Source organism: Lampris incognitus, chromosome 2 (genome assembly GCF_029633865.1).
Source record: "Lampris incognitus isolate fLamInc1 chromosome 2, fLamInc1.hap2, whole genome shotgun sequence".
NCBI classification, from domain to species: domain Eukaryota; kingdom Metazoa; phylum Chordata; class Actinopteri; order Lampriformes; family Lampridae; genus Lampris; species Lampris incognitus.
In genome coordinates, this window is record NC_079212.1 from 127,580,485 (window position 1) to 127,606,323 (window position 25,839).

The 25,839-nt window shown below is 43.9% G+C and overlaps 1 protein-coding gene across 1 annotated transcript in view; it reads left to right on the forward strand.

Moving 5' to 3' along the window:
• Positions 1–25,839, forward strand: part of cdh4 (cadherin 4, type 1, R-cadherin (retinal)) — a 107,115-nt gene that overhangs the window by 71,683 nt on the left and 9,593 nt on the right. Inside the window, exons 6-8 of the mRNA XM_056273451.1 lie at positions 7,618–7,755; positions 17,438–17,623; positions 18,063–18,316. Coding sequence (XP_056129426.1) covers positions 7,618–7,755; positions 17,438–17,623; positions 18,063–18,316 — 578 coding nt within the window. The remainder of the gene's footprint in view (positions 1–7,617; positions 7,756–17,437; positions 17,624–18,062; positions 18,317–25,839) is intronic.

Consider the following 25,839-nt stretch of genomic DNA (forward strand, 5'->3'; position numbering starts at 1 on the left):
CTGGGAGAGCTGGGGCTGGTTCAGCTGGGAGGGCTTGGTCTGGTTTGTCCGGTTACCACAGGGACCACAGCCCCTGCTTGGACCGGCGCCCATGGAGCAAACATGGAGGGCAGTCTGACAGGATGCGTAATCGGGGCAGGCTAGGCAAACTGCTAGCAGCTAGCCCATGCAGACTGGCAGTTCCGACTGTCATCCTGGCTGGCGTCTGTTCCCTTGGACAGTGATTTTGTTTTGGTTTGGATATGTGTTAGTTTGAATATGTGTGTTCTTGTAGTTCTTAAAATTGTTTTTGTCTGTATGTTGCACTGCTGTGGGCTGGGGGAAACAGCATTTTGTTTCACTTCATGTGTGCAAGACAGTATATGAGGTGAAATGACAAAGTGTTCCTGATCACTGGTATGTGATCACTGGGGCCACACTGCATTCTTGTAAACAACGACCCTCATGCAGTGTACAATACACCGGCTAATACACAAAATCATGAATATGCATACCTGGTGACTGACAATCAACTATGCAAACCTGCACAAACCCACTCTTTCCTAGTTCTCCGCTCCCTCCCTCACACGCTCTGCTTTAACGTTTAGCTCGACCTAATCCTCCTCATCGGCTGTGCTGATGCCTAATTAGAATATTCATGTGCTAATTAAGGGGTGAGGCCAGTTCTCTGGTGTTGAGAGCAGGGGGTACTTGGAGGTTACCTCAGTATCAGTCAGCCCCGACGCCAATGAATACCAATTATTCTCACACTCTCAGCCCCCAACTCTTCACCCCGCATGACCTCACGTGCCAACACATGTTTCAGCCTACAGGTTAACCAGCCGCACCAAGGCCACACACGAGTGTGTGTGTGTGTGTGTGTGTGTGTGTGTGTGTGTGTGTGTGTGTGTGTGTGAACACGTGTATATAAATCTGTGCATCCTGGTGTTGTTTCTGTGTCTGACTGTGCTTTATGTGTGTAAATATTGATTTTTTTAAAAAAATTTGTATTATTCTTAGATTAAAACTTCTGCTTTTAGTGAAATATCTGTCTGTCTGTGTTCAGGCTGATCCGTGTGCGTGTGTCTTAAAGTGTGAGAATGTATTTTTGTGTATGTTTTTTTGTGTGATTGCGCACACGTGTGTTTGTGTGTGTGCGTGCGTGCGTGCGTGCGTGCGTGCGTGCGTGTGTGTGCTATTGTGTATTTATCGCATGTGTGTAATTGGGAGACAGAGCGTAAAGGAGAGAGAGCGACACAGAGAGAGAGTCAGCAGACTCAGGAGACCTCACTGTGCCAAAGCTGGTGTGGCCGATTTCCCTCTGCGCTGTCTTTCCCTGGCACTGGTTGGACTGGCAAGTCAAGCTGTTGTCTTTCATTTCCCCAGGGCACAGTGTGGCACAGTGCCTTGCCTCACACCAGACTGGTTGGAACATCTCCGTGTGATTAGGATATCACCTTGCCCGCTCCGAAGGCTGGAGCAGCCACAGCCTGGCCCTATTAAAACATGTAGTACCTGCTTGAAGGTTCAGGCAGAGAGCTGGGCTTCTAATGGGCCTGGCATCAAGGGGCTGAAACATGTTATGTCACCCTTGGATTCAAAATTGAGCCATCCTGAAGCCAGACAGAAAAACCTGTGGATGATTATGTGCTAGAGTCTGAATGGAGAGCCTTGTCTTGAAGTGGAAGGTTATTCACCATGTCTTTACTTCCTGAACAAAATGGGTAAAATTAGAGATGCACTGAAATTTTGGCCAGTTTTCTGAATAACTTGTTGAATTTTTATGTTGTGAATTTTGATGTAAATGCAAACAAATGTCAGCATCATGTTCTGTGTCAGGTGAATCGATATTCGTGTCAACCCAAAAAAAAAATCTCTGTGCATCTCTAATTGCCTATGTAAAATAGCATTCACTTGAAAATGTTCAAGGAACAATAAACTGTCTGCAAGTGGCTATGGACAGCCTGCAATCTGTGTAAAATAATTTTCATGTGTTTTAGTTTAACTAACTGCCTCCATATACTAACCCAGCCATTTTATTTACCAATTCATCAATGCATATAGCATGTCTTCTTATTATATAGAACATGGGCCCTAACTTGTGAACATCGAAGATGAGAAATTGGGGGGTAAAGAAGTACAAAGGGTAGAAGAGGACAGAGATTAAATACTGTACAGGCAGGCAGGTAGGCAGGCAGACAGTCTTTTTTTTTAACGCTAGAATGACCAGGATTTCACTCCTACCTAAAACGACCATTGGCGGTCAAAATGACCGCCGGTTTTTAAACTCTATGTTCTATCAAGATAAATACCCAACTGAGATATTAATGCATTGCATATGTTGGTATGTCTGTTAGGAAACGACTGACACCAAAATTAACATTTTAACAACTATAATACTATTTTTAAACAATTTAAACTTCAGAGAGACATGGTCGAACTTGAATACCAAAATTGGAAAAGTGAAAATATTACCTGAAAAACAAAACGGAAAACACATGTTGCTAATCTAATAAACATAGCAAGGCCTATAAAACGTGAAATGTAAATAAAGAACTGAAAATAAATATTGAGACAGTCCCAAACAACGACCACAACTTAAAAACTACTAGAACAACCATGGGCCGTCAAAATGACCGCCCGCGGTTTTTAAACTCTATATTCTGTCAAGATAAATATCCAATTGAGATATTAATGTATTACATATGTTAGTACGTCTGTTAAGAAATGACTGACACCAAAACTAACATTTTACAACTTTAATACTATTTTTCAAAGAACTTAAAATCGCCACTGTCCAACGCCTGTAAATACTGCAATGCCTCGGTGGTAGTCATGGTGCGTCTGAAACGACGTCTAACCAGACATGTTGGCAATAATCAGAAACCAAGTCTAGACTATTACTCTGCACTGGAGGACGCTAGTGTGTTTCTAGGACAGAGCAAGGGACTTCGCAAAGGAAATGACGTGACCAACACACGTCATAGATAGTGACATGACGCGCAAATTACGAGCGGTCATTTTGACCGCTCATATTCGTTTTTTAAGTAGATCTTATCATAACGTTTTTTTTGCAATTGATCTAAAACTAACTTTAATATGCAGTTTTAAGAGCATTCAGGGAGCAGCAGGTCTGTATGTTTTTTCTTTTTTTTTTCTCACGAAGTTATTAAACTTTGAAAAACCAAAACGGTGTAAATGACCGCCTTGGTCATGATCTCTACTACTTAAGCTAATGCTGGAGGTATATTTTAATTTTTATTCCCTCCTCTTTTCTAATTCATATAGATGGAGCTGAAATGATATGAACTGAATTGAACCTGGAGGAAGGCAGTTTCACTTGGGGCAGGAAGCATTCATTATGTGAGCTCCGGGGGGCTTAGGAGAGAGAGCAAAGCAAGGAAAAGAAAAGACCTGCAAAGGACTAGATGAAGGAGGGAGCTGAAGGAACAACCTCCACAGGTTTAGCGTTAAGTGCCTGGCTATTTGAGGCAGATGAAAAGCGACAAGCTAATGACTTTGGCCACTGCAAGACTGGCAGGGTGGAACACAATCCAAAGAAGAACTGAGGGAAGGGCTAGTTCCCCTCATTTGTCCATGCACTAAGTTCCTCTTTCCCTCTTTGGGTGCCCCTGACCAGCACATCAGACAAAAACACAGTCTAGACATAATTAATTCAAAACCAAAAATGTGCTGCAGGAAATGCGTCTCTGTGTTTTCATTTTAGATAGCACATTTCCAATGCAGACCATTATTTTCCAATTTGTGTGCTTGCAAACAAAGAGCAATCTCGCTGGGTTACAAGTCCGTCTGCCTACAAATCATGTGTGGGCACTAAAGTTTTTTTTCAGCTACTCAGGACCCTTCTCGGTTTGATTTTGTGAGTAGCAAACACTAAGCTGCTGGTACCCCATGTCCTTTTTCTCTATCTTTCCATAGCGTTGCAAACTACTTGGTTCGGTCCTGATGATTGCAGACATTGTCTGTGGAGCTCAGATGCTTGTGGGGTATGCTTAAGTCCTCAGAAGCCCTTTTTTTGTGGCTTTTTCTCCCCAATTGTACTTGGCCAATGACCCCACTCTTCCGACCCATCCCAGTCGCTGATCCACCCCCTCTGCCGATCTGATGAGGGCTGCAGACTACCACATGCCTCCACCGATACACGTAGAGTCGCCAGCTGCTTCTTTTCGCCTGACTGTGAGGACTTTCACCAGGGGGACATAGCACGTGGGAGGATCACGCTATTCCCCCCCAGTCCCCCTCCCCCCCGAACAGGCTCCCGGACCAACCAGAGGAGGCGCTAGTGCAGCGACCAGGACACATACCCACATCCGGCTTCCTACCCGCAGACACAGCCAATTGTGTCTGTAGGGATGCCCGACCAAGCCGGAGGTAACACGGGGATTCGAACTGGCGATCCCCATGTTGGTAGGCAACAGAATAGACCGCCACGCCCCCCAGATGCCCTCTCAGAAGCCTTTAAGCCCACACAGGCTAAAAAGCAGCTGGACTGTCATAAAAAAAAAAGGAGGAGTCATTTCTTGCCAGCCCTGGATTCTAACCTCTCAGAGAGAGTCCCTATTCACCAGCTTCATAGGACTCATTAGAGAGCCCTTTACTGGCTTGTTAGGAGTGCCTAGAGTGTGCGTGTGTGTGTGTGTGTGTGTGTGTGTGTGTGTGTGTGTGTGTGTGTGTGTGTGTACGCACATGCATGCATGCATTTGTTTGTGCAGGTGTATGTGGGTTTATGTGCATCTATAATGTATGTATATGTACATGTATGTATATGTATGTCTATGTATATGTATGTATATGTGTATGTATGTGTTTGTATCTACCCGATGTCAGTGTGTTCAGGGATAGTGTCTGTGTGTTTCATCAATTCTCGCTAGGCCACATTCAGTGGAGCATTAGCACAAGTGCATTTGCACTTTAGGGGCCATAAAACCACGTTCACTCTCAAGCGAGAAATAAAACCTTGCAGGATAGGACTGCTCCACCCACATCCCCTACTGTCTGAGAGCTCCACCTGCTGGCACATTCCTCCTACCTGACCAAGCACACAAGCGTCCCCTACCAAAGCTTCATTCTAATGGCTTAATGAAGCTATCCCAAACTATTTTTAGATTAATGTGAGCTCATGGAGGCACCTGGAGAGAGGCAGATACACTGCGGGTCGTATTTATTGAAGCATTATTTTGAGAGGAGATGGTATTAATATTTCATTAGTAGTTTATTAAAAGGTGCCCTGAATTGAGTGTTCATTAATAGAGTTGGTCTGGGTCAGATTAGCATGTCTGTCCGCTGACTAATGATTCTGCAGAACTTTAAATGGTTCCGTCAGGGTATTTTAACCAGCCGCTCTGGTCTAACGGAGCTAACAATCAACCACAACCTTTCCTTTTTGTGAGGCAGGGAAAGGAGACGAAGAGAAGGTGGGAGAGGCAAACGAAAGTATTTTTCAGGCAAACATGCATGGAAAGGGGAGAGACCGAGCGGGAGACAGACAGAATTACAGAGAAAGGGGTGAGAGGTCATGAGGATGGGTAGAGAGAAAGAGAGAGAGGCAGAGAAAGGGAAAAACAACAAGAGGCAAGTCCAATATAAAAACAAAGGAGCGATGAGAAAGTTGTCTGAGAGGAAAGCGTGGGAGCAACAACAAGGACACAGGAAAGGAAGGGGTGATGAAAAGAAGCTCGGAACACAGACAGACAGGGGGTGAAGAAACGGGCACACACCTTAAAAGTCCACCTCCTCCACCGGGGTTTGTTCCTTCTACCCGGGCAGTCGCTGACATCAGTGCCAGTGATGATGATGATGGCGATGATGATGATGGTTTATTTCGAACATGTAAATAAGCAGGATATAACATACAGATAAGTCATTGCTAATAATCTGAAGCGATCAACAAACCCACACATCAAATTCAGTGAACAAATCTCCGTATGCATCAGATTATTTGTTACATGTTGGAAAAGGAGTAGGAGGAAGTATACACTTGTTTTTCCTGCCCCTTCTCACCTACTCTTAAGTTGATTCAGCTACGAGACATTTCAAACTCAGTTCCCACTGTACTGTATAGTTCAATTTCAATGCAAGTTGTGCTGCACAATACAAACTTAACTACTGTGAACAACGAGAGAAAAAAGGAAAAAACATCAAAAACACATGAGAGGGAAAACAAGAGAAGAAAAAGAAAAACACATCCTAATGTCATGTACCAAGAATAAACAGATCTCAATGCTACGTACAACCCAAATATCCACTCAGTGTCATAGAAAGAAAAATGATTTTTAAAAAAAGTAATAAGAAATGTATAGAGATAAATAAAACTTAGTTAACACAACTCTTCATCATCCCTATATCGCTTGATGACCCATCCTTTGTGCTTCTTCTTGAACTTCGTAGTGTTTGTACTTTGTTTGGGTTCCGTGCTGCATGTGCCAGTAGCCCTCGGGTCATCAGGGCGCCATGCCTCCAGAGCTGCCCCTGGTCCGGGCCCGGCTGCTGAACGGAGGCATGCTGCAGGCTGTAAAGCACAGCAGGCTCTGCATCGAAACTGGCCTGTCCTTGACGTCTAGCCTCCCCCCCCCCCCCCCCCGTCCTCACACTGACACAATGGAGACTTGAGCCAAATGGATTAATAGGAACAGAGGGATCCCACAAAGTAGAGAAGATTATACTGGGAGGAGGGGGAACACAGAAAGAGAAAGGGGTGAGAAAGACAGAGGGAGAAGGCTGTCATCCTCCCCGTGAGGAGAACGAGGACATGTTGACCTTTCAGCATCATGGACAGAGACATGGGGGTGTGTTTCTCCTCTCTTCCTCTTGCCCGATTCTCTCTCCTCTCTCTCACTCACTCGCTCTCTCTCACTAATTCATTCTCTCTCTCTCTCTACGTTTCTATCTTCTATGTTTGAATGTTGCCTCAATCAGCTCTATGCAAGCAGGATGTGAGAGAGAAAAGAATTGAGTTTGAAAGAAGAAAAAGAAGAGAGGAGCGCCATTCTCTTGGCTTTAGCTTAAATATTGACAGTGAACGTGACGATTAATGTGCACTTTGTCGTCATGGTGACAGTACATTGTTGTTCTCCGGTGGTCTGTGGTGCGTCAGTGCCGCTGCCACTCCCCCACACTTTAACGGGACTAAATAATGTCCATTCTCCCCTCAGAATGATTCCATTAAGATGAGGGATGATTCAGGGCTGCTCCCTCAGCTGAAAGCAGAGACTTTTAGGCCATAATGGATGGGCGTCTCACCGACTCTCATTGCTCTTTTATTGCTCCCCACAGCCAGCCTTCGTTCCTACACTCTGTCTGTTTGTGTGTGCACAGGCAGCCATGTATGCCGTCTCATATCTGTTAGTGTGCAAATTAAATTCACTGGCAAATGCCAGCGACTGCGTTGTTCCAGGTGAACATGGCGATGGTGGTGTGTGTGTGTGTGTGTGTGTGTGTGTGTGTGTGTGTATGGGGGCCGGGGTATGTAAGAGAGGTAAAAAGGTCTGCGGGTCAGTGGGGGTTACAGCAGTTTATGGTCGACGTGGAAATACAGATAGTGATGTAGACATACGGTGTGATCCTCCCGCAGTGTTTGACAGTGTTTCTCCTCTTTCCCGCTTTTTCTCCCCTTTGCAGAAAGTCTCCCAGTATACCATCATCGTCCAGGCCACAGACATGGAAGGCAACTTGAACTTTGGTCTTTCCAACACAGCCACCGCCCTCATCTCCATCACCGACATTAATGACAATCCCCCAGAGCTGACAGTCAGGACGGTGAGTCCTAAACATCACAACACACACACACACACACACAATTTTTGTTTCTCCTGTGTTGCAGTGTCTTCACATAAAAAGCTATCACCCCTCAAGTATTGGGAGTGGCAGTTGGGAAAAAAAAGTATCCCTAAAACTGGTTGTCTCTCTCTCAAGGTCGCTTTAATAGGCAAAACTCTGCCTGCCATAAAGCATGAGGTTTAGTCTTAATAGTTAGTATTTTCACGTGTCTTATGATGACAAGTGAAAGACTGCACCCATTCCCTGTTTGTTATGAGGCTTTTCATTGTCTGATCTCTATCTCAGACAAAAAAAATGTGAAACGTTAGCCTCACTTACTGACATACAATCTAGAGAGCAAAATATACACTAAAATAAGAGGAATGTGTGGAAATAGAGGGTTGACAGCGGAATAAAATAGAAACAGGGAGAGCACTGAAAATGAGCTGTGAAAATGACGAAGTGACAAAAACAGAAGACTAGGTTGCAACAACAGATGGAGGGATAGAAAAAGGTGAGAAGAGAGAGATCATAAGCATGCTGTTTTGGTGATGGGAGGAGTCCCCCTCCTTCCCTTCCTGTCTTTTTCTCTGCCAGCTGGGTCTCCGGGGGCCAGAGTTTGTCTGCAGGCATCTGGCCCCGGTCCCCGATACCTCCTCGTTGGACTGACAGGCAGCCACACTACAGCTGGCCCACTTCACCGTGGCTCTGTGTGCCAGCGACATGTATGGTGAGGTAGACAGGTCGCTTGTAGCTGAGGGTGGATGTTGTTTGTTACAATGTGAAGGCTTATTGACAACAAAATGGCAGTAGGAGGGGAAAATGCTTTCTCAGCCAATGACACGCTGGATTGTCCATGCACATGTGTATGCCTTTGGCATGTTTCTACGTGCATGATATCTTTCTCTCCTATTAACATGTGTGTTCTTATCTAGGCCATAGAATTGAATTAAATATTGTTCCCCGGACTCCAACCTTCACAGCCACAGCCAGCCCGGGCTTATGGGGGTGACACCTTGATGTGAGTTTTCGAGTTTCAAGAGAGAGACAGATGCTGTCTACAGCAAAGCTAAGAGGTAGAGCTCCAAGTGTGTCGGTGTCACAGACCGTGATCCCTGCCTCCTCGGCGGGGCTGTTGTCATCCTGCGTGCCAGTGCAGTTCCAGCTGCGTGCTCTGATAAGAGCGTCCCAGCTGTCAGGGGCGAGAGCCAACCCAACAAGACTGCCGCTCCACTTAGAGCAGCTTCAGCCCCCGTCCCTGTCTCGGGCTTTGGCACTGTCACTCCTCTCTCACTGGAGAGGATCGCTAGGCTGGCTAGCCTTCCTCACCAACACACTCACGAGGGCGCATACAGACACTGCTTGGTCTCATGCACCCAGCGGACGTGCGCAGATATTTTGACATGCAATGTCAGAGGTGGAAAGAGTAGCAAAAAGTAAAGATACTTCACTAGAAAAGCACTTTAGTAAAAGTGAAAGTCACCCTTGGGAATATTAATTGAGTAAATGTCTTTAAGTATTTGATATTAAATGTATCTACTTAAGTATCAAAAGTGATTTTGTACTTGAATATCAAAAGTACAGATAATGGTAAATGCTATTAATTTTTTAATTTTGATTTTGAGATACTTTATTGATTCCTGAGAGCAGGCTAAGCGGTTTGGATAATGGATGGATGGATAGACACTTTATTTATATATTATTGATTCCCGTGGGGAAATTACGTTCTGTATTTAACCCATACTAGCTGCGAAGCTAGGAGCAGTGGGCAGCTGCTGTGTAGCACCCGGGGACCAACTCCAGTTCGTCTTGCCATGCCTCGGTCAGGGGCACAGACAGGAGTATTAACCCTGACATGCATGTCTTTTTGATGGTGGGGGAAACCGACGCCCCCGGAGAAAACCCACCTCAGACACGGGGAGAACATGCAAACTCCAGAGGATGACCCCCAAGGTTGGACAACCCCAAAGTTCAAACCCATGATCTCTTTGCTGTGAGGCGGCAGTGCTAACCACTGCGCCACCGTGCCGCCTTAATACTGGAAAAAAAACAGCCACACATTATTATTATGATTATTATTGCACTGAGTTGTATGAAGTTAATTGTAATGGAATAATCCAATAATTGAACCTGACATCGTTTCAGACATGAAGCATCTCATGGATCCACAATGTCACTAAGTCTGTCCCGCACTTGAAAAGATGCATTTCATCCAGTACGACAAACCTTTCTTTTGAACACCAAGGACTCATTGTGAATATGGCCACAGGGGTTCATCAATGTCATTATTAGTAGACGGAACAAGAGCAGCATCACTGCTGGAAGAAGTGGATGCTGCTGCCATTGTGATAGCGCTGGCCTGTTGTAGGTGTCGCTCTCAGACACTTGGAGGAACTCTGCTCAGTCAGTTCTCTTTCTGTTGCATGCAGGTCATTCATCACGAAAGCCATGAAAGCGAAGCTAAACCTTGCTTATGAATTAGGACTTGTGTGAACTTGTTTACTCCAAGAGTCTGTAGAGAGCAGTGACCATACTAATTAGAATGAGTAAATTGCTTTTTTTCCTCACTATTTGTTGTGTATTTTTCACAAAGACACAAACAGGCATAGACTCCCACATTACTCATCTTCACATGCACATTGGAGCTTGGAGAGGGTTCTCCACCGGATGTCGTTTCCTCCACTTTGTCAGCCTCAAGTTCGTCTTTTTGCTTCCTACACAACCAACAAGACAGGAGCAGTTCAGTCATTATTTGGTGATGACAGACACAGGAACAGTTCATGACTCTCTACAGCAAGTGGCAAGAAAACATAACGATGCTAATTAAGTGAAATAGCTTGCAGGCACATAAACCAAGCAGATATATTGTATCTAATTAAAAAAAATCTTTTATTCATTTTACCACACTGATACGAACGCAAAAGTGCTCGTCATTATGGGACAAACAAAAGACAATAGTACTTGCCACAACACATTAAGCTGTATTCATTCTTAGCATCTCTCACAGTGTCATGCCATGTCTTTCTAGCTATCTAAGCAAGTGTGTTGCCCCCTTGCTAAACTACACCCAGGGGTTTCATTCACAGATCAAAACAGTGGGAGCAGGGGGATGCGCTTGAAGATTTCAGAGGTTGTTGTTATCATCCCCGGACAGACAGACTCTAAATACATGAATAAAACGCTATTTCTGGTCCATCTACGAAACCAAGGCTTTTAAAAAGGTTTGAAGGGTTGGAATAACTGAGTTTATCTGCCCTAAATGTTTTGGTTTTTTTTGCCATGGGGTTTGTTGTTTTGTTATAATCTAACCCTGTTGTATTGGGGGAAAAAAATGAAAATGAGACCGCTAGAAACAGCTGCTAGATATGGCTGTTATATAACATGACATATAAAGGAGACTGGCGAACCTCCATTGCCAACAGCTTTTGGTTTACTACACCATAGTGAAGACCTATCACACTCTTGTTAACTTTCTTTCAGCAGGATTCTGTTTTGGAAGTTTCATCCCTTTTTGCTGTTATTACAGTTAGCTTGGTGTTTTTTCAACAACCCCAAAAAGTAGAATTCATTCAGCAATGTGTAGCCATGACTGTGTCATACAAAAAGTAAAAATATTTGTAGCTATATGAAATTATTCCCTCAATTATTTCCTCAAGCTGCCAACACTTCTCTTCGGCCGGGGTTACACCTGTCGGTTCAATGCGACCTGGCACATCGAAACTGCCAGATCCGATCTCTGCTCGGGTCGCACTGACATGTTTACACATGACACTTGTATGTGAACTTTGTGGCCAGGTGTGAGATCGGATCTATTTTTACAACGAATTATTATGAGCAAAACAATGCCGCGGGGGTTATTCTTGTACCACCGTGTCTGCCCTAACTGAATGCAACGCGAGTGAGCGTCAGCGACAAAATCAGTTTGAGTGCTCTGTTTTCTGTTGGCTTGTCCTAACTGGACACGAGCGATCATGCAGCCCTGCGCAGCGTTGAACTTTAGTTGGGCACCCTGTTTCTATTGACCTCCTGAAGCTCGCGTTGAAAAGCGCCTTGTCATGGACGAGGAAGGTCTCCGGTCTGATCTCAAGCACACAGCTGATGGGTACGTGGTTCATTTACATTATGGTTTCAGTGCGGACAGAGAGCGTCCGACGCAACGGGATAGTCGGACACTTGCTTGCTGTGGCACCTGACCACAATGCTACCGGGCACCGAGTTTCCGCAAGACCCCACGATGTGTTTCCGCCATTCTCCTATGTATTCGTGGGGGCTGAGGCAGAAGAATAACTGGAAACACGTCAGTGGGGGATGCGGTAAATTAATGACGTTGCTTGCAATATCTAGATTGTGACCAGATTTATGTCCACACTCAACTGGGATCCCATAGCAATGTGAGCCAGGCAGAATGATCAAATTAGTCAAATGTCCTGGATGTATTGTTCACAGAAAATTGTAAAGTTATTTAATGAAATCATATTTTTGCCCACTGAGATTGCATATTGTCAGCTTAATTTTAGCTGAGATTGCATATTTTTAGCTGCTGAGATATCCGTGCTTGAGGTTCCGGGGGTGGAGTGGGGGGAGGGGGGTATATTGGTATACTCACTGAGCAGTTAGAAGTTACAGTCCATTTAGAGACTGTTGTTCGAAATGCCTCCCACACTGGGGGGGTCATTTTGAACAAGTATATTCATTAATACTGATTTATATGAATTTATACTTAATTACTCATTTATTTCCTCTTCAAATAATGGTGTTGACAAAATAAAATACCTGTGTTGACTGTAAGACATATGCTACGGTAATACTGAATATACTGTGACAATCCTAGTAATAGGCCTAGTATTACTTGGCTAAAGGTGCAGTTGTGGTTGGCGCTGGGTTTGGAAATAAGGCCGTCGCCCGTCGGGCCAGTATATGTTGCAAATGCCAGGGCCGTTTTTTGATCCCAGTCCATCACTGCCCCCAGGTAGTTGGTTTGGTGTGGCTGCACTGGCTGAATGTCACGTTGCATCCACATGAATGTAAGCGCAATTCAGTGTTCTTCCCAACTCGTTGAGAAAAATGACATTGCAAGTGCAGCTATTTCACTGTGTGTGTGTGTGTGTGTGTGTGTGTGTGTGTGTGTGTGTGTGTGTGTGTGTGTGTGTGTGTGTGTGTGTGTGTGTGTGTGTGTGTGTGTGTGTGTGTGTGAGAGAGAGAGAGAGTCAATAATTCATTCTGTCCATCCATCTATATAGGTTGTATGTTAGGCTTCCACTGATTATTATAACTGAATAATATGACCATGAGCATCGCCTGTCATGTAAAAAACTAGGAAACAAAAATCAAATAACCTCCCCTGGCAGAATGATCACACTCGTGCCCTTAGAAGGCTCCGTAGAATTAACAAGTCCGAATTAGCACATAACACCCTTAAAAACCAAATGTTAATTTACCAGAAGGCAGTTAAGGATGTGAGATCAGCGTACCTCTCTTAAGTAATATCAAGAAATAACCACAATCCTTAAGTTCTCTTTGGGGTAATTGATTTTGTTGTTAATGGTCCCTCCACTTCTCTTTTTGAACCTAATGTTGAGTTGTCCGAAAAATTTCCCACTCATTTTGAAAATAAGGTGGAGTATATCAGGTCCCAAATTCAGCCAGGCTCTTGCATTCATTTCATTCCCCATGTTAATTCTGCCTCTTTTACCCAGTTTCAACCAATTACATTTACAATGTTGGGGAGTACAGTCTCCAGTATGAACTCCTCCTGCATTTTAGACATCATTCCCACTAAGCTGCAGTAGGAGGTATTTTCAAACATCAGCCCCGATATTCTGCAAATTCTTGTTAATTCTCTTGCCTCTGGTTCTTTTCCAGACAGTTTTAAGCATGCCATTATTCACGCATTGCTGAAGAAACCTAATTTAGATCCCCTGTCCCTAAGTAACTACAGACCCATCTCCAAATTGTCTTTTCTAAGGTTCTGGAGAGTAATTTCTTCTCAATTGATTTCTTTTATGAACACTAATAGTGTTTTTAACAGTTTCCAGGTTGGTTTTAGAGCACTTCATAGTACCGAGACAGCTCTAGTTAAGGTCACTAATGACCTACTGCTGACTGCAGACAGAGGTGACTGCTCGATTTTAGTTCTTTTAGACTTAAGTGCTTCCTTTTACACAATCACAACATCCTCTTAGATCATTTAGAGACTTGGGTTGGTATCAAGGGCTCGGCTCTTAGCTTATTACACTCTTACCTCACCAACAGAACTTTTTCTGTTGTTCTGGGTAACTCTACCTCCTCAATGGTTCAGTTGAGTTGTGTTGTCCCTCAAGGCTCAGTTCCTGGCCCCCTTCTATTTTCTATATACATGCTGCTCCTTGGTCAGGTCATTCAAAATCACAATGTGCTTTACCATTTTTATGCCTATGGCAGTTATAGATGCCACGAAAACCCACGGATCCTAGTGCCCTAGCAAATCTCACAATTTGCTTCATGAACATTAAATCCTAGATATCCGAAATTTTTCTCAAATTTAATGATAAGACTGAGGTCATTCTGTTCGGTCCCGAAAATTCCATCAGCCCTTTTGTTACTAATCTTGGTGGTCTGTCAGGTAGTCTTAAGCAGGCTGCTAGGAACCTTGGGGTAATATTCGATGCTAACCTTGGTTTTCATAATCAAATCAAACATGTTGTTCAGTCATGCTTTCTCCAGCTCAAGCTAATCTCCAAAATTAGGTCATTTTATCAATTGCCGATCTGCATAAAGTTGTACATGCTTTTATCTATTCTCGGCTTGACTATATTGTAATGCCCTTTATTCTGGTATCAGCAAGGGCTCCCTCCACCATCTGCAGTTGGTACAAAACACTGCTGCTCGGCTCATTACCGGGATAAAGAGGCATGACCATATCACTCCTGTGCTTGCCTCCCTACACTCGCTCTGTTATATTTCGAATTGTTTTTAGAATTTTATTGCTCACTTTTAAGGCTTTAAATGGTCTTGCTCCTACATACATTTCTGATTTATTGACCTGGTATACCCCTTCTCGACCATTAAGATCCACAGATGGAGCCCTGCTGGTTATTCCCAGGTCTCGGTTTGTTACAAAGGGTGATCGGGCTTTTGCTGTTAGAGCCCTCACACTACAGAACCCTCTTCCTGTCGAACTAAGACAAACCAAGTCTCTAGCTTCTTTTTAGATCTCATCTTAAAACTTTTCTTTTTATGAACACTTTTACAAATGTTTGATATTTGTTTTTATTTATTTATACTGTTTTTAATTTTACTCTTACTTGGTCTTACTCTTATTTTTGCCTTGTCTGATTTTATTTTTTTGTAAAGCACTTTGTAACATTGTTTTAGAAAAGTGCTATATAAATAAAGTTATTGTTATTATCATTATTATTATTATTATTATTGTGATATTTACATTCAAGCAAAAGTCCTTGAAACATCATGGAAAATTATTTCCTAAAAAGAGTGGAAACCCTGACTATATCAAAGGACATTTTGATAAAAAGAACAGAACAGATTTTTATCACTTGTGCCATTTTTGATTATGTTCTCTTTCTTTCAGTTTAAGCCTCCGTCGGCCATCGATAAATTGTTTCTGCACACTTTAATCTGCTTGGGACTGGAGAAATGTGGAAAATGTGCCTTTATAGCACAGCAGATTTTTTTTCTTTCTTTCTTTCTTTTTTTTTTTTTTTACTGTCAGTATTGAATGTTCAGATGTGTGAGAAATGCTAATGTATCAGTAATGCTTCAAGGGCCTTAGCCGGTATACAATGAGAAACATGAAAACAGAAAAAATGTGTAACTTCTTGGGTTTTAGTTTTACTGGCATAAAATATACTTAACTGCTGTCATCTTGTGCAATGAGGTGAATGGTTTTTTTATTCTACCCCCATTCATTTTTTCCCATTTTTGTAACGACAAAATCCCATACTGTAGAAACTTTGAGTCTCGGTCTTTAGTGGCTTATCACCGGGTCCACATTGCAGTTTCAAGAGTGTGGCCATCTTGAAAAAAGCCCTCTCCTACAGTCGCCACTGTGGTGTATGCTTCTTAGAGAGCATATTCCATTTTGGCTCTCTTTCTCGCTCAGCGTGACCATACAAGCTTGGAAGGTTTGTGGTGATGTTTGTGCTCTAAAACTCAAATGGAGGAGCCCACACACCAGAGACTGAGAATGCATATTTAATTTGCTTTGTGCTCATTGGCATAGTGGCATGGGAGGTGAGGACACAAGGAGGGAGGGAGATAAGGGGGGGGGGCATTTTGGAGGCTGCTTCAATGCCGCAATGATGAAGCCATTAAAGTGAACAGCTGCTGGCAGACGCACCCTATAAACAAGTTAAGGCTGCACAAGAGGAAACGGGGATTATCTTCTGACAACGAGTGTGTGTCTGTGCCTTTGAGTCTTTTTTTTTTTTTTGCATCTACTGTTATGGTCTTCTTTCTGCAGCTAGAGAAATCTCCTACACACACAGGCTGTGGACATGATGTATGGTGAATTCCTCTCCTAGCACCACAGCTGTCACCAACTTTCCCCCAGATATTTTAGTTTTGATAGGAGTTGTCTTAGATTGGGATATAACGAAGATCGTTAGCCTAATATTATTCCTATCACTACCTCAGATACAGCACTTATCTAATTGCTTATAAGACTTGGATTAGGTGAATGCGCACCATCAAAATTAAATGGGTAAAAACTCAATTGAACAAATCCATTAGTTCAAATAAAAACTCTCCTATGAGTAGACATGGAATGGAATAAGCACCATATTAACATAATGCTAGAAAGGATTCTGTATTATCCATATTTAAAGAGTAAAAAAAAACAACCTTATATCATTTTAGTTAGTTTGCTGATATCTGCAGGTTTAAAACCATCCATTATCCAAGTCGCTTATCCAAATCAGGGTTGTGGCCATATAAAGGATAAAAAAAAACACACCAAGCTGGTCTTGGTATTCTGAGATGTTTGCATAGCAGGATAAACACAGCTGTGACTAATAAAACGTATTTATAATGAGTCTGAGGATGTAGGCATGGCAAAGAACCAGCATTGACAGTATTACTGTCAATTGTTGGTGATGTCTCTTTCTGTCAAGCATGTAATGCTGATAGGTGTTTTAACACACCTAAATCAAACAGAGCCATTATTAATGTTATTAGAAGCAGTTGTGTTTATCCTGCTATGCTAACATCACAGAGTACCAAGACCAGCAGGTTTGAATCTTAGATGGGATAACCCATAAATATCAGCAAACTCACTAAAATGGTCTAGGGTTTAGGTACTTTTTAAACAAACATTTCTAGGTAGCTTTTACTCCAAACTTGCTTTTCTTTGCTGTGCCTTTTTTTCCCTCTTTCCTCTTCATTTCTCTTCTCTCTTTCAATTCAATTTTGAATTTAATGGTTGTTATTAGCATGAAATGTGAAAGGGTGTGCTGCAAAAGCCAAGATTCTTATTTAATAATGAGGATTATGAGAAAATAATAAAAGAATATTAGACACAAAAATGTATCAAAAACCTTAATACACCAAGTAATTAGAATGCACCTCCCAAGGTTCGGTGTAATTTCAGGATTTCTTAATGAGCTCTAACCAAATTGTAAACTTTAAATGTAATCTCTCCCCCTTGCTTTTCCCTTGCATTCCCTAAATTTTACCCCTTTCTCTCTAGTTCTCTGGGGAGGTGCCAGAGAACAAGGTCAATGTGGTGGTGACCAACCTGACAGTGATAGACAGAGATCAGCCCCACAGCCCCAACTGGAACGCCGTCTACCGCATCGTCAGCGGCGACCCCTCCGGACACTTTGCCATCCGCACCAACCCCATCACCAATGAGGGCATGGTCACAGTTGTCAAGGTACTGTAAAATGAGGTGGTTTTTGCTTTGGCTGTTGCTGAAAAAGACATTTTCCTTTTCCTTTCTGAATGGGAATCTAACACTGGGAATGATAGATAAATTATTCTCTCCTGGGTACTCGGCTTGTGAAAAATTTAGCGTGACAGAATTAAAGTGCTGTTTTGACAGTGACTCTAATATTACCATTATCATTGAGCTTTTGTTTTGCATATTGGCCTCCGCGGCCCCCTTTCTGAAGTGCCAGATGTTGGTGCCTGAGCCATCTTCAGTCTCGTGTTGTTTTCCCTGAATTAGATGTAATTTTTCAAATCGGAAGACAGTGAGGAATAATTTTGGTAATCAGCCACGGTGATTTTCCTGTTTCTCTCTTCTGGCTGTCTCCCATTCCCTCCTTCCTCCCCCCTCCACCCCCTTCCTTCCCTCTTATCATGTATTCCAGCCAGTGGATTTTGAGATGAACCGAGCCTTCATGCTTACAGTGGTGGTGTCTAACCAGGCCCACCTGGCCAGCGGCATCCAGTCTTCACTTCAGTCCACGGCAGGGGTCACCATCTCCGTCCAGGATGTGAACGAGCCGCCTGTCTTCCCCGTGAACCCCAAACTCATCCGCTTTGAGGAAGGTGTACCAGCAGGGACCACCCTTACCGTTTTCGCTGCTCAGGATCCTGACCACTTCATCCACCAGACTGTCAGGTACTGGTACTAACATAACACCATCCGGCTTCACTTTTTGTCTGGAAGAAGAACATCCATACCAGCTGACCTGAAAAATTGTCTGTGCATTGTAAATGCTAATGGCTTTGGACTTGATAGATCAGCCAACATAATGTATATACAATGCACTGCATCACAATTCAAATGAAATTTGGCATCCTCTCTCACTCACTCACTCTCTCTCTCTCTCTCTCTCTCTCTCTCTCTCTCTCTCTCTCTCTCTCTCTCTCTCTCTCTCTCTCTCTCTCTCTCTCTCTCTCTCTCTCTCTCTCTCTCTCTCTCTCTCTCTCTCTCTCTCTCTCTCTCTGTTCCATCAGTCTCCTTTTCTTCTGTTGTATATTGTCCAATAACGCATACATGCATAAAAAATAATCCATATTCGGGCAGGATTAATTTCTCCAAAGGAGACTGGATAATTTGGCTCAATAAAAAACAAAGTAGGATCTTCCATTGACAGGTAGATGAAGTGATGATTGGCTTAAGAACATATTGTTGTGACAACTGAGCCAGTGATGGGGTCAAAGTTCAGTAGAATTTTTAAGTCTCGACGTTTGGCACAATGACCATCACAACAGTGATAGGTTAATCGTTGTGAGAAGTGTAGACCAAAAGTAATTGCGACTGACCGTCAAATGTAATTATCGTTGGTGACGATCACAAATCACAGAACTATAAACTTGCCTTAAAAATGACTGACCATGCATGACGCACACATCTGAAGGCTAGCCACTCCCAGCTCTGTAATACTGGTGAGGAACTATCGTGATTGTAATTCTGTCCAAATGGGTTCGTGAAAATACAGATGTCCTATGTTCGTAATTATATCTCAGGCGCCGTTTGAGAAGCTAATCCATCTGAGTAGGGCTTATGCAAATATAGACAGTACAGTGTGTGAACTTATCTAAATATAAATATCCTTTATTTCCAGTCTTATATTAGGAGCAAATGAGGACTCTGAGGACTGTCTATCTATAGTGACATTATAAACTGACCCCCTGCCACAACAGCGCTCCAGTTACCTCTCTGTTGCCAAGCGACCGGTGTGGAGGGGTCATCTTGTAATGAGCTGGACTGTGGTCTTTTCTGCTGCCCCCTCCCTTGGCTCTCTTTTTCCTCATTGATCCCTCTCTCCAACCACTGTTACTGTGGTGGCACACAGTGGCCATGATGCCCTCTGCACATTGAGCCAGTGTGACAGAAACTCCCACATGCCCACTAAGGTCCAATGGCCCTGCTCCACTCCATGCACATATCCAGCGAGAAATCGATTTTTCTTAATGTCAGTAACACAGCCATCCACAGAAGAACCCACTGGAATATGTGACTCCAATGATATCGAGAGAGAGCGAGAGAGAGAGATGGGGGGGGGGGCAAAAGCCAGAATTCGCCTTCTTCTTATGAAAACACAAAGCCACACTAATCTATGGCCTTAGTTGTTTTTTTCTTTTTGAAAAAGTTTCACTTGTTACACTCTTTCTCTTTCTTATCATCTCTGACTCCCACTCATTCTCTTGCACTCTGACCCCATCATTCTCTCTCCATCTGTCTGTGTCTGTTATTGATGGGAGCTCAGAGCTCTCTTCTCCAGAGCAACTTGGCAGCAGACAGACAGATCATATTCGTACAGCCTCATCTGCACTGGCGCATTCCCTTTTGGTCAGCACACACACACGCGCGTGCAGGCACACACACACACACACACACAGTCCTGTGCGCACATACTCATACCCACAAATAGACACAAACAGACACACACGATGAAAATTTCAGCCATATATGTTGAAGCACGCTCAAGAGCATCATGGTGAAAGGCATATCACCTCGCTGACTGGATATTATTGAACGTCTTTGATAGTTGTGACCCGACATCTGCAACGATCCTGAGCAAGTCCTGTTGTGTATGAAGATCAGTAAAATGTTCTTCCCGGAGTAGAGACCGCGATTAGTAAATAAAAATAAATGTACAGTGAGGTGCAAATGAATAGAAGTAAGATGAGAACAAAGGAGTTATTCTGCAGAACTCATTTGATTCTTGCTTTTATCATATCGGTCATTATTTACTATATTAGCAGAAACATCGGGACCAGCAGGGCAGAGGGGTTATGAAGACCACAGATAACATCCATGCTTTAGATTATGTAAAAGGCAGTCACTTAAAATAAAAATGGCAGTAAAATGGTTTTTAAAAAAGGCTGCGTTAAATACAAGTACAGTGAACATATCAAAGGTGGTATGTGAAAACAATTGGTAAAACAATACTCCCAAGTCTTCTGATAAAGCTGTCTCAAAGGAGCGCCAGAAGCAGCTTTTTTCATCATAAAGGAACAGAGGAAGCAGAAGGAGAAAACACATAGCATTTTTAAATGAACAAGTTGAGGCCCAGAAGTCTGCTGGGTGTGCTATTTCAGCTAGATTAGCCAACACCTTACCACATGTGCATGTACAGGAGATGAAGGAGACGATGAATGTGGTTTGGCTGCTGGTAAGACACCATATGGCTGCAGCTCAGCAAGCCCAACAACAAGGAGCCCATTCCTCAAGGATTCAGCCCAGGGGAACATAGTGCTGATGCTGCTGCCAACCACTGGGAGCAAATTCCAGGCTGCTTGCTGCCTGGTAGGAAAAGTTAGTGATGTAAGCTGTAATGTCAGACAGCTATATATAAATTGAACAAGGTCTATTCTGTTAACTTTGTGTAGGTAGCCTGCACGGGGAATTATAGTGGTATTGTATCTAGCCCCAAGATGCGACACCCCGAACCCTTCTTGGCTGTTCCGCATATGTGCCAATACTGTGTTCTTTCCTTTGGCTTGCACTCTGCTCTGGCCATTTTCCAATGCCTGAATGAAAACGCTTCAGCTTTTCCCGATTTTCTTGACATTTTTCATAATGATGACGAGACCACTTACCTGGAACGCTTAAAGGGAAATTTCACCGATGATGTGAAATCAGTATTGATGAATGATGTAGTGGATTAAAGCAATTAAGTCTTAATGTGTACTATATTGACGGAGAACTCACAGTCTTTCCCACAGTGCCTACACGTACCAGAATACATTGTGTGTAAGCTTCTGTATCGTCGTCCATAAATTACTCAGCATGACTGGTGTCGAACATCAGTTACACCAGTGGAAACGTAGCTCGGCTGAGAAAGTGAGGATGTGTTGTATTGTGTTTTTTTCTTTTTGTTTTTTTAACAGCGTCTTTAGAGTATTGGAAACCCGGCTAGGCTGTGTCATTTCTTTCCAGCTGCCAAATGATGCCACTTGGTAAAAACGTAGTTGCACTGCCATCCCAGAGATGCAGAAATGATCAGGAACAACTACAGGTGTATTTCATGTGTTATCCCTGTCGCAGATAGATAGAGGTTATGTTGAAAATCGGTGAATTTGGGGCATCTGGGTGGTGTGGTGGTCTATTCCGTTGCCTACCAACACGGGGATTGGCGGTTCGAATCCCCGTGTTACCTCCGGCTGGGTATGTGTCCTGGTCGCTGCACTAGCACCTCCTCTGGTCAGTCAGGGTGCCTATTCAGGGGGGAGGGGGAACGGGGGAATAGCGTGATCCTGCCACACGCTACATCCTCCTGGCAAAACTCCTCACTGTCAGGTGAAAAGAAGCGGCTGGCGACTCCACATGTATGGAGGAGGCATGTGGTAGTCTGCAGCCCTCCCCGGCTCGGCAGAGGCGATGGAGCAGCGACCGGGACGGCTCGGAAGAGTGGGGTAATTGGCCTGATACAATTTGGGAGAAAAAGCGGGGAGGGGGAATCAAAAACAAAAAGAAAATCGGTGAATTTTCCCTTTAAATGCTGCCCTGTCATTTTTTTAAACTGGATCGAAAAATAAACTACAAGGAGGTATCACCTAGGATTCTGAGAGGCAGACTGTTTATATGTACATTAGAAGGGATTAAACTGCACCAGGGCTGTCCGGGGCTCAGCACCGCCATACAGTGCATCCGGAAAGTATTCACACCCCTTCACTTTCCCCACATTTTGTTATGTTACAGCCTTATTCCAAAATGGATTAAATTCCTTTTTTTCTCATCAATCTACACACAATACCCCATAATGACAAAGTGAAAAAGATTTTGTGGAAATTTTTGCAAATTTATTAAAAATAAAAACTGAAATATTGCATGTACATAAGTATTCACACCCTTTGCTATGACACTCAAAATTGAGCTCAGGTTCATCCTGTTTCCACTGATCATCCTTGAGATGTTTCTACATCTTGATTGGAGTCCACCCGTAGTAAATTCAATTGATTGAACATGATTTGGAAAGGCACACACCTGTCTATATAAGGTCCCACTGTTGACAGTGCATGTCAGAGCAGAAAGCAAGCCATGAAGTCAAAGGAATTGTCTGTGGACCTCCGAGACAGGATTGTATCGAGGCACAGATCTGGGGAAGGGTAGAAAAAAATCTGTACATCTTTGAAGGTCCCAAAGAGCACAGTGGTCTCCATCATTTGTAAACGGAAGAAGTTTGGATCCACCAGGACTCTTCCTAGAGCTGGCCGCCCAGCCAAACTGAGCAATCGGGGGAGAAGGGCCTTGGTCAGGGAGGTGACCAAGAACCCGATGGTCACTCTGACAGAGCTCCAGCATTCCTCTGTAGAGATGGGAGAACCTTCCAGAAGGACAACCATACAACCATCTCTGCAGCACTCCACCAATCAGGCCTTTATGGTAGAGTGGCCAGACGGAAGCCTCTGCTCAGTAAAAGGCACATGACAGCCCGCTTGGAGTTTGTCAGAAAGCACCTAAAGGACTCTCAGACCATGAGAAACAAGATTCTCTGGTCTGATGAAACCAAGATTGAACTCTTTGGCCTGAATGCCAAACGTCATGTCTGGAGGAAACCAGGCACCTCTCATCACCTTGCTAATACCATCCCTACAGTGAAGCATAGTGGTGGCAGCATCATGCTGTGGGGATGTTTTTCAGCGGCAGGAACTGGGAGACTAGTCAGGATCGAGGGAAAGATGAATGGAGCAAAGTACAGAGAGATCCTTGATGAAAACCTGCTCCAGAGTGCTCAGGACCTCAGACTGGGGCGAAGGTTTACCTTTCAACACGGCAACGACCCTAAGCACACAGCCAAGACAAGGAAGGAGTGGCTTCGGGACAAGTCTGTGAATGTCCTTGAGTGGCCCAGCCAGAGCCCAGACTTGAACCCCATTGAACATCTCTGGAAAGACCTGAAAATAGCTGTGCAGCGACATTCCCCATCTAACCTTACAGAGCTCGAGAGGATCTGCAGAGAAGAATGGGAGAAATACCCCAAATATAGGTGTGCCAAGCTTGTAGCTTCATACCCAAGAAGACTTGAGGCTGTAATCGCTGCCAAGGGTGCCTCAACCAAGTACTGAGTAAAGGGTGTGAATACTTATGTACATGCAACATTTCAGTTTTTTATTTTTAATAAATTTGCAAAAATATCTACAAAACCTTTTTCGCTTTGTCATGATGGGGTATTGTGTGTAGATTGATGGGAAAAAAAAGGAATTTAATCCTTTTTGGAATAAGGCTGTAACATAACAAAATGTGGGGAAAGTGAAGGGGTGTGAAAACTTTCCGGATGCACTGTACATAGCATCTCAAACGTCATAAGCTGGAGTTGAGCACAGGCAAAAAAATAAATTTAAAAAAAAATCTTCCCTCACCAATTACTTTATTCATACATGTTTACTCTGCCTTTATTGTTAAAAGAATACGTATTGTAGTGTTCACCGCTATTAAGAACACACTTCAAAACTTACAACCGAGCATTGCTTTTATTCATGACTGTTGTCCACCACAGCCATGCTGTACAGACCACCATTAAACCCAACTCACAGGTCATCTCTCTCTCACATAGTCCCGACCCACTAACCCTTGACCTGGAAACAGTGTACTACCGCCACCCCACCCCCAGAACTGCAAAACATTTCCCAACCAACTATGTACAACTAATACTTATACCCCCCAGGTGAACCTGAACACGCTACACTACTCCCCCCCCTTTATTAAAGTCCTCAACCCCGAGAACAGTCTTTAAACCTCAGAGGAGTTCTCTACCGCTTCCTCAGTCGCCCCGTAGGCGTTCTGTCTCCTGGTCGTTCCTCCCCTGGCTCTGGTCGGGGTTGCCCCGCCTCCCAAGGAGGTGAGTTGGGCACTGGGGCAGCAGATTGGGTCCCACTTATTCCATTGTCAGAGCTGGCTGCTACAATCCCCCCATCCCCAGATGTCATGGCAGGCAACACGGGTGTTCCCCCCTCCCCTCCAGTTGCTTGAGGCATTGCAGAGCCCCTGTATGCTGCTAGCCGATCACGTTGTAGCGCCACTCTACAGCCCCGCAAGGGCAACTGCACCTAATAGACAACCTCTCCTAGCCACTCCAAGACTAAGCAAGGCCCCACCCAGTGGCTGTCTAGTTTAGGGCACCTGCCCTTCTTCCGAGTCAGGGTGTAGACCCAATCTATGGTGACTACTTTTTAACATGTTTTTCTTTCCCTGTCAAAATACTATGACATCTCCGCTCAAGCAATCTGACACCTTTTACCAAAAATTTCCTACATCAGTCGCTTGCTTACTACACGCAAACACTGACTTATATGATCAAGCGAATGAACCTTTAAAGACTACTTTCCCGGTACCTTCCAACAATCAGATATTGAATTTTGGGACTTCTCAACATTGAACATTTTATAATATAAGGACCCTGACACAGACTGTTTTGCTCAACTGAAACAAGATTCTTTCAGAATATCTGATTACTACCATGAGAATGAATTTAAATTCTCTGCTGACCTCCCAAAAAAATTAGGAGTGACTTTTCCCTTCTTCACATTGTAATATGCACAGATAAGTAGACACGTTAGCCCTTGACTAAAGGGGACCCTTTAGTCGACTGGTTGACGTTGTCGCCTGCGGTGCAGAATACACGAGTTCGCGCCCCGGCTGTGACGGTTCCCGGACAGCCCCCCCACCTAATTTGCTGCATTGGTGTCAGAAGTGGGATGGTGAGATCGTGAAGGACCGTGAGGCCATCGGAAGCATTTCCCGAAGGAGGGAGGGGTAGTGTAACGTACACGAATAAGTAGACATGTAGTCGCCCGTGGTGCGGGAGACACGGGTTCACGTCCCGGCTGCGGCGTTTCCCAGGCTGCCCCCCGAATTTGCTGCGATATTAATGTTCGCAGCCTGCCAAAAAATTATGATATACTTTATGCCTTTGTTTGGCCAACCCTGACTTCTCTTAACGTAATAGGGCTAACTGAAACGTGTGGGTTTTTTTTGTTTTTGTTTTTGGGGGGGGGGGGGGTTCCCTATTTTTCATCCGGCCACTTATCCACCTCTTCCGAGCCGTCCCGATCTCTGCACCACCCCCTCTGCCTATCCAGGGAGGGATGCAGACTACCACATGCCTCCTCCGATACATGTGGAGTCGCCAGCCGCTTCTTTTCACCTGACAGTGAAAAGTTTCGCCAGGGGAACGTAGCGCGTGCGAGGAT